Raw genomic sequence first — 17,988 nt, forward strand, 5'->3', positions numbered from 1 at the left:
AAACAGAACCCAAATATAAATGCAGTGTCAATTGTGAAACAATTAGACAGTAAAATGTGTTTCCAAGGAATGAAAATCCTGTGCCAGTGAAATTTCATCTCTAGTAAGCTGTTGTTTTTGATGCCCTGAGATGACAGCAGTCCTGTGTGCGCGACTGTCACTGTGTCCTACCTTCATGTCCAGGCTGTGCACCAAAGCATTACCTTTTTAAAGAAAGATCAATAGTGTTGTCTCTGGGAAAATGATTCAGTTGTAGAGAGCCAGACCATAGCTCTGCCATGATATAGCCTATTGATACTTATGTGGTTGGGTTAAAAACTCAATTTTTAATGGTCATTTACTCAATAAGGGGCTATTAAAGAGAAATAACTTCGCACTGGAGGTGACATCTCATCAATGCTACTGAGAAGTTGTGGCAAACTGTGGATCAATGCCAGTGGCAGAGGTCCTCTGGCCACCTCACTTGTCAACCTAGCTTATTAGTTACAGCCGATCGATAATTCCTGTAAAACATCGCTGCCACTGGCAATGCCATTGATTGCGCTTTGTGTATTTTATACAATCCTGAAAATTCAAGCTCACCTATAGCTGTTGAAAGGTCAGAAATGATGGCAATCATTTCATCAAATAAATAACAAAGAAGCTGTGGTTGAATAGCATCATAAATTAAGTTTCATTTAAAATTCTCCCTAATTGGGAGTAAAAAGGCCTTGGGTTGACCACATTTGCATGTGCAGTATTACATTTAATTATTGGTACCCAAAGTGTTCATGCATGCAAATGATTTCCTTTTTTCCCTTTTTTTAAATGAATGACAGCATTCGGTGAACCTTCTGTTTGAGCATAGCTTTAACTGGTAGAATTATAGTTTTGGCAAAAAACTCTTTTGCATGCTGTAGCTGTAATTAACTCATCTTTATGCGTTAAGAAAAATGCATCCAGTATCCTCAACATGCTTCCATAGATTGTAGTGCACTGTTTTAATACTTTATAAAGTGTATCCAGCCCTCATTATAAAACACTAAGTACCTGTATTTTTACATACATCGCAAATTTGTTTACATAAAATCAGAATTAGTTGTGTCGACAATGAAAAGGCTGTTGTTGTAGTTTAAATTGTGTGCATTTGATTGTTTTCAAGCAGGATGCATTAATATTGTTTTGTGCATTGTTGGTTACATACATGCCTTTTTTTCCCCTCATACCAGAGCTGCAGTAGCTGTCTCTGGACATTATTGTTGGATGGACAATGGCTGCTGTATGGAAATGAGGATATGTGCGTATGTGTGTGTGTTTAGGACAAGATAAGAATGTGCAAGGGAAGTGTTTTGCGCCTCTCCGGTCCCACACTCCTACTTCCCACTCCATACATATCAAAAGTAGAACACACCTCTGATCATGTTCCAAGTGTCAGACTCACTGCTGAGGTTATAGAGGCATCCATCAGTCTGCCATCGCAGGCAGAGCCAACACTGTAGCAGATATTAATTACCCTGAGCTGAGATCCATCTCTCCACAGTTCTGTCTCCTTCTCCACGCTTGTCCAATCACATTTCTCACAGTCCATTATAAAGGACAAGGTAATACTATGCTTACCAAGAGGAGAACACAAATTGAAATATCTTCTTTGTATCCAATATGTCTAGTCTCCTTGGAATATGCTCTTTGCATTTTTTCTGATTAGTATAACTAAATTTGTCCCACTTAGCTTGTAAATCAAATCGGATGTTTAGTGGACAAGTAACTGCACACATGTGAGCACAGGGTTTTTTTTTTATTTATACAGTTGCTGGTGACAATTGCAATACGAAAAGTTGCCTATGTGAAAGTCATTTTATGAGGATTTCAGAGGGTTATAACAATTGATATTATAAAGTGGTCAGTAACATTTATTGTAGCATCAGACACAACAGGATGTAGTTGTAATTATGTGAATTGAATCCATGTTGAGATGAAGCCCTCTTTGTATCAAATAAAAACACTGATCCAGGGCTGTCTGGTCCTTTTGACGTTCTGGGCCTTACCTCTGTGAGAGGATCGATCTTTTCATAGCAAAATAATTTCATCATATTGGAGTTTGATTCCTCCTTTTTCAGCTTATCTCAACTTCTGGTCTGTGCAGTGTGTCAATGTAAATGACAATTTCTGTCCTTTCTGTACCAGGGTGTTGCTAGTGTCTGACTTTCTCCTACAGAGATTGTGTTTAATCCTCAAAATGTATTTAAATTTAAAAAGGCCACCATTAAGTTTAATACACCTATTTAGACATGTTTGACATGTGCTTTTGTTTGTGTGGCTCGGTGGTTTACCTGTTCACGAAGACACCTAAGAAACTACTTGGTTATTCATGTTCCTTGTGAGGCTGCATGAGCAAATGCTGTGTGGGTCACAAAATGAGCAGCAGCCGACAGTTTCAGTTATGAGGGGCAGCAGTAAGTACAGCGTCCTCCCTGAGTCTGCCTGCACACCACTCTCTACTGTGCAGTGGGACCACTGGCTTTATATAACATTGGATGTGGGATAGATGGGTAGCTGGATAGGTCTTTTTTAATAATGCAAACAATTCAAAGAAATGGTACACTGCCAATCTGTATACATCAACAAAGATTTCACACAAAATTATGCGGAGTAATATTAAGTGAAATGCAAAAAGAAGAAGTGAAGGAGAAAAGTACACCTACTGACAGTGTCATTTTTCAACCATTAGCCGAACATCTGTCCCCATCTATGCATCACCCTGTATAATCTGCTCTGACCCCTCACTGTCATCATTCAGCCCAACCACACACCAATACTCACACTTCCAACAGTGATGGGCTGATTTTATCCCATGTCAGCTGCACTGTGTTGATGGTTGCTTTCATTTTTTGAGCTGATGAAAGTGCTACAGTAATGTGGTGGAATGAATGTTTTGTCCACCAGCTTCCACCATCAACTCAAATCGATGGGGCATGTAATTGGTGGCCACTTTGTGTGATTGCTAAGATAAACAGACATTGATGCAGACATGGGAGATCAGTGTCACGTGCAAAACAGGAGAGGGGGAGGAATTTATGGGCCATCATATTCACCAACAACACAGTAACTACCTCTGCAGAGAGATTTTTGCTGTCACACACTCTTGTAGTTATTATTTATTACATTTAACAGTTTAGTTTTATCCTGTGCAGAGGTCAGTGGAATTTGAAACTCCTTCCTGGACATTTAATTGTAAAGCCACATCATGAAACACATGGTTATGTTTCCTTTATGTCTGTATAAACTACAGCAAGTTAATGTTTTGAAAAAGAGCATTTCATGGAAAATAGCATAGACCTTGTTACTAATTTTTTTATGTGAGCGTAAGAGTGCTTTCCTGCATTCTTACTCTTGTGATAACTGCAATATGATAAGAATTAGCAAAGGAACCACTTATATTTCTTTAAATAAATGTTGTTCCAAAACCCAAATGACACCCCCTTTATGTTTTTCATGCTGGCATGACCAAAATTATCAAGTGCTGAGAACAAATAGAGTGATCAAGAAGACATGTCAGCAGTAAAGGCTGGTTCAAGTTTTTTTTTGACACTTACACATTTAATATTACACAGAGTTTGAATCTATTGTAAGCTGAGCAGTTGCTGGATGGAAGCACAGTTTGAATGATCTAACTAAGTACTGGGTACTGGCTCACCTTGGTAATGCAGCTGGACGAATCCAGAGTTGTGTTGGTGGTCACTACGAAATCGGATGGCGATCTGGTTGCTCCAGCTGCGTAGTACGAGCCCCCTCATCAAGACTGACTCATTGGCAAGGATGAAGGGTTCTCGGCCACCGGTATCCTCCACTGTCACCCGCTCTCCTTTCAACACACTCACATTCAGCACCTAGAAAAAGAAGAGACCGTGCCATATGATTGCATGTGTGCCTTTACTGCTGCAACTGTGAGCATACGTCATACTAGCACCTGGTTCACTGGTGGAATTACCTTTGCAAAGGGTCTTTGTAGAGTGGCACATTGCACACAGAGTCATAAAAGCAAACAGTCGGTGGGCTGTATTTTTAGCACTGTTGGGATGAGCACATTTATTTTTATCCACACTGAAACTTTATGGACTTTAAACTCAAACAGTGAATACTAACAAAATCGCTTTGCACACAAACCTAGTGACTGACTTATGAAGTCTCAGTTCACACCAGATGGGATTTTAATTCAGCACCACCACTGTGTTTCCATTTTAGAGCTCAGTTTATTCTAATGATGTTGCTGTGAAAAAAATGGGTCACTTACTGTCTCACTTTGCTCAGTTGTCTATCAGTGCAGTTGCACAGGGATATGTTCAGGTTAGTCATTTCTTTGTTAACCTGCTCTGGGATTATAGACATGTTTTTGGAGTAATTGGAGAATCTACCTGGATGATTTCACTCTGTTTGTTGCATAACTGACTCGTTCCCTTTCTGTGTTCTCCATGCTTCTATAAGCCACACTGACAGCAGAGCTTTATGTCTTCAACAGGTTTGAACAGCATCTGCAGCTAAATCTGGTAAGAGAACCTCTGGAGGATTGCATATAGTTAAACTGTCTGGATAATGGAGCACTGGCACATTTTGGAGCAACATCTGATTCATTCCCCACAGAGCTATAGAAGAGGTATGTTAATCCAACAGCAGGTCATGGTTATTATTTTGTAGGATAAAAATAAAAAGCTTTGGAGTTTGATAGATTTTATTAAAGCTTTCTGACTAACATACTAAAGATAACCAAAATTCAGCAATTCAGACAGATGAATTGAATACTTGCTAAATGAATAGCTACATGTTCTGTGCATTGGCCTGTACTCATAAAAAAAGAGGAGATAAAAATCCAAATATAAAATACCACTGCTCAGAGCTCAGTGAATCCTACTCTTTTCACAGAGCTTCTATTTGCAACTGAGTGAGAATACTCAAACAGCAGCTATATGGATAGTTACATCAGGCTCACTTTTCACCACGTTTCAAGTCACATGACCTACAGTTGCAACTTGGTCAGATTTAGGCATTTAAACTACCTCATTAAGATCTTTAAAGATCATGGTTTGACTTCAAATACATTTACTTATCTGTACCTGACACAGCTTACAATAAATACATTACATGACATGCAAAAAGCAAGAAATTGGTTATGATAACATGCAAACTAACTTAAGACACTGACCTGTTATTCAAACACCCTTCGGTGAGACTAAATGTTGAAAGGCAAGGATACTATCAAAGCTAATTCAGCAACACGTATTTCAAGCTCTCAGTGAAATTCATAATGTGTTCTGAAAGCTAACACTGCAGTGGGCTCAGGTCTCAGGTATGCCATGAGGTAGAAAAAGGGTTGCCCTCCATAGGCTGATGTCCCTGAGGTAATATGTGTGCAGGAGTGTTAGTGCAGCAGCCTGGAAAAGCTCAGACAGTGGGAAGGATGAGCACATTGCACAACAGTGGCAGGAAAATGAATTTGGTCAGGTCGACTAACTGTCACTCAGTCGAAGGGGAGCTGACAATGAGTGCAGAGAGGCTAATGGACACTCTGAGACAGAGCTTAAAGGTGACTTCTTCCTGAATGATCCATAAGGTCAGTCACTTTGATTGATTTGATTTTTATCACAACCAGAATTCAACACAACACCACTCTGGAGGTTTTCAGATGATTCACAAAACGCAGAGAGCAAACAGAAGCTTTCATCAAAATAGTGAGCAGACAGCAGATATTCCTATGGTGTGTGTGTGTGTGTGTGTGTGTGTTATAAAATGACTTCTGTATGTTTTAATATAAAAACTGTGATTCTTTTCACTGTAGCTTAGGTAGTCTAGTTGTTGCACAAGCCTTAAACAACAGTGTCACAGTGAGTAATAAAGGGAATGTCACATGATTTTAGAATCCCTCTTTCCCTGTTTCTCAAGGGCAACGGCAATGACAAAGCCTTAGGCGCAGTTCTTTTTTTCACTTCTGCCTTTTTTCTCTGAGTTAATATGGAGGGCTTGGATGTTTTGCAAATCAGGTTATTTCGCCTGCTCATCTTATAACTTCATAATTCACCCCACAATGCGGCAGTAATTCCTCCACAATTGAACATTCATGGGCTCATGTTCAAGGCATAAGACTGAAATACAGACAATATGGAGCTGTGATTTCACTCAACTGTAAATTACATTCATAACTGATATTACTGTTTTCTGCAGCCTTGTATAAAGTAACATTTCAAGTTCCAACATTTTCAAGGGACAGGAAGTTTGTGTGTACTTTGTTTTACTCTAAACTTTTTAAGCACGTAGTCAGATTATATTTAATGGGAATTCGGATGAGGTAAGAGCCCTGTAATGCTGTTCATCTCTTAGTTTCATTCTCAAATATTATCGTGTAATGTGTTTGTGCCATTATGTAATGCTAGTGAATCGAGAGGTGGCTGATATTCCACATAGGTTCACACATACTTCAGACATCCATCTCTGTTTCAAAAAAAAAAAAAAAAAAAAAAAAAAAGAAAGAAAGAAAAGAAAAAGAAATCAGGCTAGAAATCAAATGTGCTTCTTGCTACAGCCCTCCATGGAGCAGGTGGAAAGCCTCTTATCCTACCTCCCCTACCCTCCCCTACAGCAAGCAGGTGGCTCCAAAGACAGTAGTGTTTTTAATTTTTCATTTTGCCTTTATTTTAGCAGGAAGGACCCAGTGAGACTGAAATCTCTTTTCCAAGGGGGCCCTGCAACTGTACACAAGAAGGCATAATATATATATATATATGTACAGTTTATATATAAACACAGCTATGCTGTACACAGTTCAAATGCATCTATATACATTCCACACATACTCAAATATAAGCCATTATTTCTCCCAGCATGTGCTCTCTTTAAAGCAGTTGCAAGTCTTTTTCTCTAGTGGCTCAGCCTGTAGCTCTTTAAAACACCATATGATACCAGAGAGGTCAGCTTAACTTTAGTCTGATTTCACATAAGTAGTACAGCAATACTGAAGGCAGGCTTCTCCCATTCAGTCCTATACGTCAGTGTTTTCAGACTCCTCTGGTCTTGAGATCTAGTTGCATGTCTCATGACATTGGTCAAATACAGAGAAAGTTTACCAATTAGTGCTCTATAAATAAAAAGAATATCATATTGCTTCCTGTGCTGTGCAAAAGAGGGCCATCCAACAGAGTCATACAGGTCACAGTAGTGAGTTTGACAGCTAGCATCTGTGATAAAATCTGGAGTAATAATATAAAAAGGGTCCAGCAGTTTCAAGACTGAGTCCAGCACATGAGTATAGAATGTATCTTCATGGTTCAAGACCCACAAGATTGTAGCATGCACACAACATTTTCTCCTAGAGATAGATAGGCAGGATTTATTTCTATAAAGAAAACTAATTCTAGGCTCAAGTTTGTTACGTAAATCTGATATGTGTCACCTCAAAGACAGATCTTGAATTAAAGTAATATGAAACAAGAAAAAATTAACTAAAAATGAACTCTTAACATTTTTTTTTCATTCATCTATGTGTCCTGCTGGAATAAAGTTGTACATGGTTTTTACTTTTTGCCTGCCTGCACTATTTTAATGCACTTTATGCTGGTATTAGAGCTTTCTCCGCTGACTCCAATTGGTGCAGAAGATTGCTGCTTCAATTATAACTGGCACCAAAAGATATGAACATTTTGCTCCTGCTCTAGCCAACTTATGTTGGCTCCTACTTCTGCAGTCATTTTAACATTTTACTGCTGACTTTCAAAGCATTTAATTACGTTTCTCTGTATACATCACTGATCTGCAGACTCCTCACATGCCTCGGTGTCATGTAGATTGATGGATTGGGCTCCTCTGATTATTTCAAGGTCTCAGCAAGTAACCAAGGGTGACCAGGCCTAAAGTCCTCAGAGAATGGAACACTTTAGCCATTGAGATTAGAGAGGCTACATCTTTAACTTAATCACTTCTAAAGACATCCAACAGTCTGAATACTTAATGTCTCTTCTGGTTGTGTTTGAATGCCCTAATTTAACTATATAATTGTTTTAATTTGTCTACTTCAGTCATTTACCTTTATTTACTATGATTTTTATTGTTTTTGGCATTTTAAATTATTTGATACATCTGTTTTATAAATGAAGATCAGACAGTTTTCCTGACTGTTTCACTGCAATATTTTGTGACAAGGCACAATTCCATCCATTCATGATGGAACAATACATTTTCAGTTGTGTTAATAATCTGTAATTATAATTAAATATTCGTACTAATCTAAACACAGATTTTGGGGGGGAAAAAAAACAATACCGCAAACTATATGAAAGGAGTTGTGTCTGTTGTTTACTTAGTAAACATCGCATTGGGTAAGTGTTTGGTAGCGTGTCCATCTACAGTGTGACCTACAATCCTGGTAGGATTGTGTGTCTCTGGTCACTTGGTTTACATATACCAGGGCAGCTCATGAAGGACAGGTGAGCAGACAGTGGACAGTGAACATTTGGACTGATAGATAGTTCAGCCCCAGAGGGCCCTATCATCTGTCATCCACCCAGGGACCTGTCAGTGCAGCCAGCAACAGCTGTCCTACCTCAATTATGAATCATTGGCCATGTCAGGAGACATCAGACTACCTTATCTTCACCGGTGCTGCAGCCAAATGCCCAGAGGGACTTCCTCCTCACACGCACACACACACACACATATACATGTATGTGTATGTGTACGTTTGTGCACATATGTACACACACATGCATGTTCCTTTGGACTGTAATGAGAGCAGGCTCATTGTAACTCCTAGCTGGAATGTCTGCCTCAGCAGACACATTTGTGATACTGGGGTTTTGGCTGACAAAGCACACTTCTGCACCAAACACAACATTATCAGAGGATGCCATCTAAACATTGTGCTGTTCCATTTTGAGAATTGTGTCTTGTGAATTGTGTCTCTTTTTTTTTTAAATCCAGTTTATAAAAGGAAAGCTCTAAACAATGCAAGAAATATAAGACTGTCCTTTAGGTAGGTGCTCTTTCCCTTCAAGCATTTCTTTTTTCCCCCAACTGTTCCAGTAAAACATTTCTTGAGCACAATCAAAATGAGAGGGCTAGAGGAGAGAGGGTCATCTCTCTCTTCTAGCCAGTCTTTTTCAATCAAACCACTATAATGAACAGACCATTCTGCAAGGCCATGGTACAATCGACAGGCCTAGAATTGCACTTGGAATACAAAAGATGGGGTAAAATCTCTAAAATAAATGTTTCAAAGGATAACAATATGTGCAGGATTGAGTACCTTGATCTTTCAGTGTTTACTGTGACCTTTGTAGAACAGGGAGCTTCCAGTGTGTTGTAGTGTTAAACTATCTGAGTGAACAGTGAGCAGAGGTGAAGCACCATCTTATCACATCCAAACAGAAAGCAGCCTTGCATGACTTTTAATCTGTAACTATAGAGTCACTGCTGGTATCTGACAGTTAGTCCCTCATGAGAGATAAACTAAATAATCACTTTCACGCAATTAGAGGGTAACTTTGTACTTAAAAAACAATAATAAAAGTGCGGTTTAGGCAGGAAGAAAATATCTCTCCTGGTGCACTGGAATAAACAGTCTGTCAAACAAATGATGCTTTTAGCACATGACATGTAATCTTTATTCACTCATTTATTAATTTTTCCGTAAGTACACAGTATGAGTTAGCTGTCCGCAGAGGCTGGCTCTCACTGATAATTTACTGTTGAAAACATCTGGTGGTGCTCTGAAATGAACATTTACACTGACTCACAGGAGCCATTGCTGCTGCAGAAATGAGCAGTATGTAATCAAAATGATCCTACTATACATGGAAATTAAATGACCGCGCTGCTGGGGGCAATAAATCAACAACCATTGGACTCACCAGCTGCATTGTCGTCATTACTATGATAGAATGCATCGGCTTATGCAGTGAAGTACACTGGTACTATACCTACTTCATCGCCCCATATCCGAGGCTGTCATTTGAATAATCGTGGTACATCCGGTCGGTGTTTTTGTGCATCTCCAGATAAATTCACACAAAAAAAGAGTTTTTCAGTGCTCATTATATAAAGAACGTTATCTTAATTGAACATTCACCTCTGTATAAGACAGCCAAGGCCTTTCCCTATTTGCCTGGCTGCTTAAAACAATGAATCCTTACCAATCAGCAAAAGCTGAATGTTAATGAGAATGTGCTGGAGCCAGCTGTCATTGTCACACATTTAAGATGGTCCGTTTTAAGCTCCAGAGATGACCAAATGCCTCGAACACATAGTGACCATCTCTTCTCGTATTATTTTTTGTTTCCTTCCAGGAGCTTCAGCACACATTAAGGCCCTCAGCACTGGAATCACGTTCATTTGATGAAAATCTTGATAAATCAGCCTCACTTTCTGAGGTGCGTCTTGGGCCTTGGCATCTCAGTTTATTTGGTGCAGTGTGCATTTTTGCATAGATTTAAATTCATCCATTACTGATTTACTCCTCATATTTTCTCGAACAGATCTTTACTCTCCTATCCTCATCATGACACTGAAAGAGTTGGAGAGAACATAGCCTTCTGCCAGACAGAGTCCTCTCCCTTTATGACAGTTGGCTGGGTGGAGGAGCAATTAGTGTCACCTGAAAGCATTCCTCTCAGGGTGGTAGGCCCCATGAAAACTCATTTCAGCAAAGCCCTGACATCCTAAAAAGCTCATCAAGATCAAACTGGCCTTCTTTATGTCCTGCCTTACTCCCTCAAGGCACAACATGATGAAGGCTTCCTTCTGCCTCATATCAAGTTGATTAAAGGCAGCAAGCCTGTCTTGGCTTCCATTACTGAGTCAGGATCAGTTTCTCTGGGACACATCCGCTATGTGTTGTGTCATTTGTGCTGCCATGAACCAGAATCACAGAATGGCCAAAACATGTGCATTGCCTTGTTAAAGCACCCCCTTCGTATGCAAACCAAGGGATGGTATGTCAGAGGTGAGGAGACAAGAAACAGAGATAATTGTATTTTAACAAGTGTTTATCATGTGTTGAGACTTGCTTCTGGTGGAAATTTCATAACATTTTTCTCCAGCCCTTTCACCTGATGAGAGCAATAGTGGCCATTGAACACCAACAAAACAAATTAAAGTCCCTCCCTCATCAGCCACACTCGGCCAGGGTCAATGCCATGTGCATTTGGCTTCTTTTGTGAGAAATACTGGAATTAAAATGAGTACAAAGATCAATACAGCAATTCACCCAGCACTGAGAGGAGCCTGTGTATCAAATGTTGGGACTGCTTATTAACATGACTATTGATTTGAGTTCAAGGAGCGTGGTCACAGAGGCAGCATCAAATACCAATCGTTAACCCTCAAGTTGAGGTGAGCTATAAACATTTGGCATGCTTTGTAACATCTCAATCCTTAAAGGGGCACTTCGCTGTTGATCCACACTGAGCGCTTCAGCTCCACCTAAGGTGTAACTCATTAGCAATGCAGCCTTGAGCCCATTAGATGTTTGGTTTTATTTTGCTTGTTTGGAATCGTCTGAAACAGTATTCACTGCTGGAGGATATAAAACTTGGGAGCTGTAATTTTCCCCACCGAGACTTGAGGCCTCCGTTTCATATTTATGAGCTTTAATTAAAAAAAAAGTAAGCAAAAGAAAAGTTTTGCTCTCTTTCACTTTCTGGACAATTTACATTTAAAAATCATCACGGCTTAGCTCGAACTGCAAAGGTGTTTGGTTGTTTTAATAGATATATTCAGTGGAATTAAGTCAAAATTCTCATGAGAAGATGAAAATCATATAGCAAGTCAAGCTTGAGTTGTGTTAATGCCCCACAAGAACTGAAACTGGTAGAGTAGGTGGACAAATACAAAAGTTGATAAATAAGAGAAGGATGGAAACACAAAAAAAGGAGAATGAAAGAGTTGGAGAGCTGGAAAAGAGAGAAAGAGAGAAAAAGAATTTTACAGTATTGACCTCAACACTTCCGCTTGTCATCTCCTTGAATGATAGTGCTTAAAGCCTGTCAGAAAATGGAGGCATTCCCCAAATCCAGCTTTTGAGTCAGTGGGAGAAATTTCTCAACGTCCGAGCTCCTAACCCCTGAAATGTATCAACTACTTTCCATCCTCCCCACACAATACATTCTCTTTCAGCACAAGTGCAAAGATGTGGCCACCATGAAACAGAGCTGGGGACGACCTTTGCAGAGCCTCCGATGGTAACTCCTTGAGACCCAGGCAGGTAGATCAGCGAGCAGAGGAGATGGAGGAATCAGAGTGGGACAGATGGCCTGGGAAGAGCTGATATCTAGCTAACCCACCGGATTTATTTAATCAAATAAAAAAAGCTCCAAAACAGATTTTAAGCACTCTAATGCCACAGCCCAGTTCTGGAAAACCTCCATCTGTCCTCTACTAAAACCTTATTGCCGAAGTAACTGCAGAAAAGAGGAGGAGACAGACTGAGAGGACAGAAATAAGATCAGCTTAAGATACTGCAAATTCACTGGTAAAAACTTTCATTTCTGCATGTGTGCACAGAGCAGCAACCGGGAAGACCCACATACAACTTCAAAGTCTACATTTCATCAGGGCTAATTCAAGTAAATATCTCTTACCCAAACTTGAGAGGGACAGCTGCTTTGACATGATCATGAAATAACAATTTTAAGTATACAAACTGAAATAGGTCTATCTTTATTAATAACAATTCATCACACCCTGACCAGCTTAAGTGGATGACAACATTGATTCTTTGTATTTAAATCTGCCAAAAGTGCATTTCAAGGACATGAAAATTGAAGGAACTGAGCCTTGAATACAGGCCATCCTCCACATTACAGTAATTCACTCAGACTTCAAAGTAATTCATCAATGCTAACCTTAACCCCCCAGCAAGGAATGCTTGCTTGCATTCTATGTATTCAGTTACCTGCACTTATTTTACATATTTGTATGTTGTACAGAAATGTTTAACAAAGTACACCTGACAGAACACCTGAAAATCCATTTTTGGCATTTATTACACTATTCGTTTATCTTTGTGCTGGTGTTACATCAGCCTTCTAATATTTGTGCAGTTATTCTGGAAATAAATTGTTGCAGCAGCCAGAATCACCAGATGGAGCAATGCATTATATGCTGTTAGTTGTGGCAGAGAGGTTGAACAATCAGGCTGAGGGCAATAAATTCTCCTGATACACTTTTTATCCTCCCTCAATTGCAAGCTGCCCAACTGGTGAAAGAAGTATTGACTTAACACAGAAAATTTCAGATTTTTCATATTTATTCCCAAACATTCTCAAATCAGATGGATTTGAGCACTGAACATGACCTATGTTCGTATAACAAACCCGTGTGTGTTAAGAGGAATAGTAAATATTTCTTAGAGAGTAAATGCATTTATCCTTTTGCTGCATTCGACTCTTCCTCAACCTGGTTATCAGAATTAAATGTTGGCACTGCACGTTTCTGTAAATCAATGATGTTAGTAACTGTTAGTAAATTTCATATATATATCACATCATATATTTCTGCAATATGTGTCATGTCCTGTTCAGATTATATGTATAAGGACCGACTCTCTAATCAGGATGTGGAGACCTTAAGTACAGTGTTGCCACTACATCAAATTGAAAAAGTTTCAATACATCTCTGTTTTCAGAAACATACGCCAACATTTACTCTACCAACTGAGTCGTTGTGCTACTCTCCCTGCTTCCTGCTTGCTCCCACGATGCACCACAGAGCGACACAGGAAATCATTCCTGCCTGTCGCCATCAAACTGTTAAACTCTGCACTGTGATGGACACACATACTTTTATATATACAATGTATATATGTTACACATGTAAATACCTGTATTTTTAGATTTTTGCTACACATGTAAATACCTGTATTTTTTTTAGATTTATACTTATCTTGTTGTGTATCCTATTTTTACATCTTTCACTTTCTTTCTTGGTCGGGAAAACTGCAAGTGCAACGTCTGTGCACAAAAGAATTTTCCCTCGGGGATAAATAAAGGAATTCTGATTCTGATTCTGATTCTGATTCTACTGTGAATTGAGGTAAAATAATGAAAAGGATTACAAAGGTGGCTGACCAAAACACCTCAGGGTGTGTGCGGATACAGGTCAGAGGATATTAGCCTGAATGCATCAGCTCTTCGGACAGCCTTCGCTCTGAATCTCAGAAACGTGGTAAAATTGCAGCTATTTTGTTCTCAGCTTTCAGATTGGAATATTAGGTTTATATGCGTATTTCCGAGTGTGTGTGTGTGTGTGTGCTCCTATGTTCCTCCTATGTTGGATGAGTCCTATCAAATGCTTCAAGAATTAGACACAGGTGAGTGAGGATGTAGCTTGTTGGGGCCTAAAAATCATCCCTGTGTAAAACATTCAAAATGTGAAGTTAAAAATGATCCTGCTTGCATAACATTTTCTCTGCACACTGCACAAGTCTAATATCTGATCTCCTTCATTCCTTTAAAACCTTTGGACCTGGAAAGCCTCCAGGCAGAGGAACTTCACACACTACTGATGAGAAGGTATGACACATACTTGACTTCAATTCCTATCTTTCCATCTTCAGTTATTTGATGTCTTCGCAGGCAACAGAGACTGTGGCTCCACATTCTGCTCAGCCGTACCAAGTAGTTTTCTGTGTAGTTTGCCATCAGATCACTATCAGTTTAGCTGTAGGAGGGGAGCGAGACTGTGACCCCATCTGTTCACATGATAATATTGAAACACATGAGTTCCTCCTGTTTCGTTATCAGGGCTGGTATATGATGATAAAATAACTATGTGTTTCCCCATACTGTATAGCTCCAAAGAAATGTTCTGCCAAATGCACTGGAGAAGCAGTAAAAGTTGAGAAGTCATACAGTAAATGTGGTGAAAAGTGTGTGTGTTTGTGTGTGTGCGCACGCGCTTGCACGCACGTGCAGGTAAGTATGGCTGTGTGTTTAAGTGGTTCAAGATTTACTTAAGTTACCCAGAGGAAGCTTTCAAAGAAAAACACATTCTCAAACATATACTCTGTCAAGACTTATCTTCGCCCTCCAGAGGCAGCAAGACAAAGCTCACATATTTTAAATTCTCCAGTGGTAAATGAGGCGTTTGAGGAATTGCAAATGCCAGGGAACACACACACTGACAGTTAATTTTTATAACCTTTTGTGAAAAGACTTACCAAGCAAACATTCAACCTGAGACAGGACCCCATCACTTGTGCCCCCATCCACCCACTCACCTCAGCAATTTGCTGCCTGTCTATCTCAGTCAACCCACACAAGACTAACAAATATTGTTACAGCTAAGACTAAACTAAAGTAAATCCATGCTTTTCAACACTAGAATGAAATTTTTATTTTTTAGAAAAAAAAATTTCTAGCAAGATTATTTTACTTGTAGAAGTGTTTTATAAAGAATTAGACAGCACAGTGTATTTCGACAATCATGAGCCAATTCTGCATTTCCTCTCAGCTCTAGTGAGCTTTAATTTCTTTCAGCTGATAATCTTGGTTTTATGATCCTCAACATTACTCTTTGGTTCAATCCTACAGCTGCCACCAGTGCCATGCCTGGAAATAATTTTCAATAAAACAGCTCTGATAAACTCACTGTATGCAACCTGTCCTGCATCAAACAGCAAACAAAGTTGGTGACCAGCTGGTCAACATGGTGGAGTATTTAGCTGTTAAAGAGGCATATTATTCCTTTTGGGTTGGTGGTAGACAAAAAACAGAGCTTAAAAGAAAGTAAATATTGGACACTGGACAGATGACCAGAAACTAAATTTAACCAAACTTAAAAAATGACACAATGTCAGTGCTTAACGTATTTACAGATTGTTTCTGCTGCAACTAAATATAGACATGTGTTTAAAGATGCAATTTCAAACTTTACCACTTGATCAGAAGTTGCATATCGTAGTTTCAAAACTGAAGGCACAGCATCATACATCAACATAGCCTTTAGCACTGACCTGAACCTCAATGCCATAACCTAGGTAGACAGTAACCAAGTAGTTACACTCCACTCCAGAGACAGGTTGCTGCAGGATTTCGATGTTTCCCTCAGGGTCAGTGAAATTCAGATTGCACGACTCTGTGGGAGACAGCAAAAAGACAAGTTATTCCCTTTTTCCTGGACGACTGATCTTTCTGACAGCCCACCTGTGTTTCTACGGCCCTGTAACCCTCTAACTATCTCTGCAGATTTCCTGTCCGACACTGCTCATCTGGGCCTTCAGCCCTCTGTGGCCAGGGGGAAGGACAGGCAGGACACATAAGGGAAAATCACATTGTTTTTGACACATGAGCAACTCTGCTATCCCTGGTGGAGAGATGAATAGCAGTGCACAGCATGCAAAATGAACAGCAGTGCTGTTCACAGTGCTTAATTTTTCTGTCCTCTTGGGATGGATGTATCAAATCTTTTGTTAGTCTCAACTTTGATGTTCCATTAGGGAAAAAAGTTATTTGGCTGCTTCTACCCATGTCTCAAAGACATTTGGATGTTCTGCTCAGTATATCATCGACATTTAGAAAAAAAACATGCCTACCTGCGGTTTGCACGGTGGTGATGGTGGTAGTTGTGGTTATGGTTGTTGATCTTGCGGTCGTACCTTCTTCTCGGGATGCTGAAGTTGGGTTGGGGAATGAATGATCTTGGCTGGTTTTGTTCTTCACTGCTGTTTCTCTGGCTTCGCCTTTATCCATCCTCACTGAAGAGGGTGCAAGGGTGGCCTCCACACGAAAAACGTCCCAACTTTGAGGTTGACTCCTCTGTATGGATAAGGGAGCCACTGGGTTATTTGCACTGGCTGAACCTTTATTGTTTGGTGTCACTTGAGTGGTCAGGGAGCCTGAGGTTGGCTCTACCTTGCCTTCCCCTCTGGTCTTATCCTTTGATGATTTCATATGAGGGAGGGATATGGGTGGCCTAGGTGTTGTGGGAGAAAATGTGGTCAGTGGGGAGGTGGCAGCTGCAGTGGCTGTAGTGGCAATGTCTGAGAAGGCTGGGGCATCCTCATGGGGCACCAGCTGAGTGACAGGGTCTTCTGCATCTGAAGCAGACACAGAGCCTGGCATGGTTGAATATGCAGCCAAGGAGCCATCCCTTTTAAAAAAGTGCTGGTCTCCCTGGAAGTCCCTTGTAAGTAGGTGCTCATGAAGCAGCAGGCCCCTGAAGACAGGCTGGTGATTGGGGATGTTCACCGGTGAGACCGTGGTGACAGCATGGATTTCACTCTCTCTGTCCAATGTTGATGAAACCCTGTCTGGCTCCAGTGTCCTCTTACTAATGTCAATGTTTTCCTTTGGACCTAAGCAAAAAAGGAATAGAGAAGATCCTTGTTTTCAGCAGAATATTACGAGCCAGTAAGATACAAAAGCAACATACAGTACACAAGGGCAGTATGTCTTCTTGACAGTTTCATTATAGAATCATCAAGTCTGCCAGCCAGACTATAATCTACCAAAAGTATGCCTAATGAGGCTGTTCTTATGTATAATTCTTACACATATATTTTGTTGCTATTTAAAACAGTTCATTGTGGATGTGTGTGTGTGTATGCGTGTCTGTGAGTATGTGTATTTGTTTGGCTTTGGGCGAAGAGGCGGTCGTATAGTAAGTATAATCCCTTATGCTAAATATGATAACCATTCCGATGGGATGACATGCTGTATGTAGGTCACTACAAGTAACAGTATGAAAGATGTCGTCATAATATCTTATGTGCTGTCAGATCACAATTTATTTTCATGTGCATCATCAGTAAAATCAGATCCTTTCTTTCAGTAACATGTACATGACACTGTACATTTCTCATTGAGCTAAATTCAGTGAGACAAACTGCACATGGACTACAAGGATGTTATTTTAAGGTTCATGTGGCCAATTAATACCTACAGTGGTGAGGAACAGCTTACAGAAAGCCAGTTTATTATCAAAGATGCATTTCACAATCACTCCCCACAGGCAGTGAAATCTCAGAGCCAA

At 39.9% G+C, this 17,988-nt stretch overlaps 1 protein-coding gene across 4 annotated transcripts in view; it reads right to left on the reverse strand.

Annotated features, from left to right (window-relative positions):
- LOC124070843 (seizure protein 6 homolog) overlaps nt 1-17,988 on the reverse strand; it is an 87,820-nt gene that overhangs the window by 21,746 nt on the left and 48,086 nt on the right. For all 4 annotated transcript variants that reach the window (XM_046411122.1, XM_046411121.1, XM_046411119.1 and 1 more), the window contains exons 2-4: nt 16,550-17,311; nt 15,971-16,092; nt 3,674-3,866 (exon numbers count right to left, since the gene is read on the reverse strand). In XM_046411122.1, the coding sequence (XP_046267078.1) occupies nt 3,674-3,866; nt 15,971-16,092; nt 16,550-17,311 (1,077 nt within the window). The remainder of the gene's footprint in view (nt 1-3,673; nt 3,867-15,970; nt 16,093-16,549; nt 17,312-17,988) is intronic.

Source organism: Scatophagus argus, chromosome 14 (genome assembly GCF_020382885.2).
Source record: "Scatophagus argus isolate fScaArg1 chromosome 14, fScaArg1.pri, whole genome shotgun sequence".
Lineage (NCBI taxonomy): Eukaryota > Metazoa > Chordata > Actinopteri > Scatophagidae > Scatophagus > Scatophagus argus.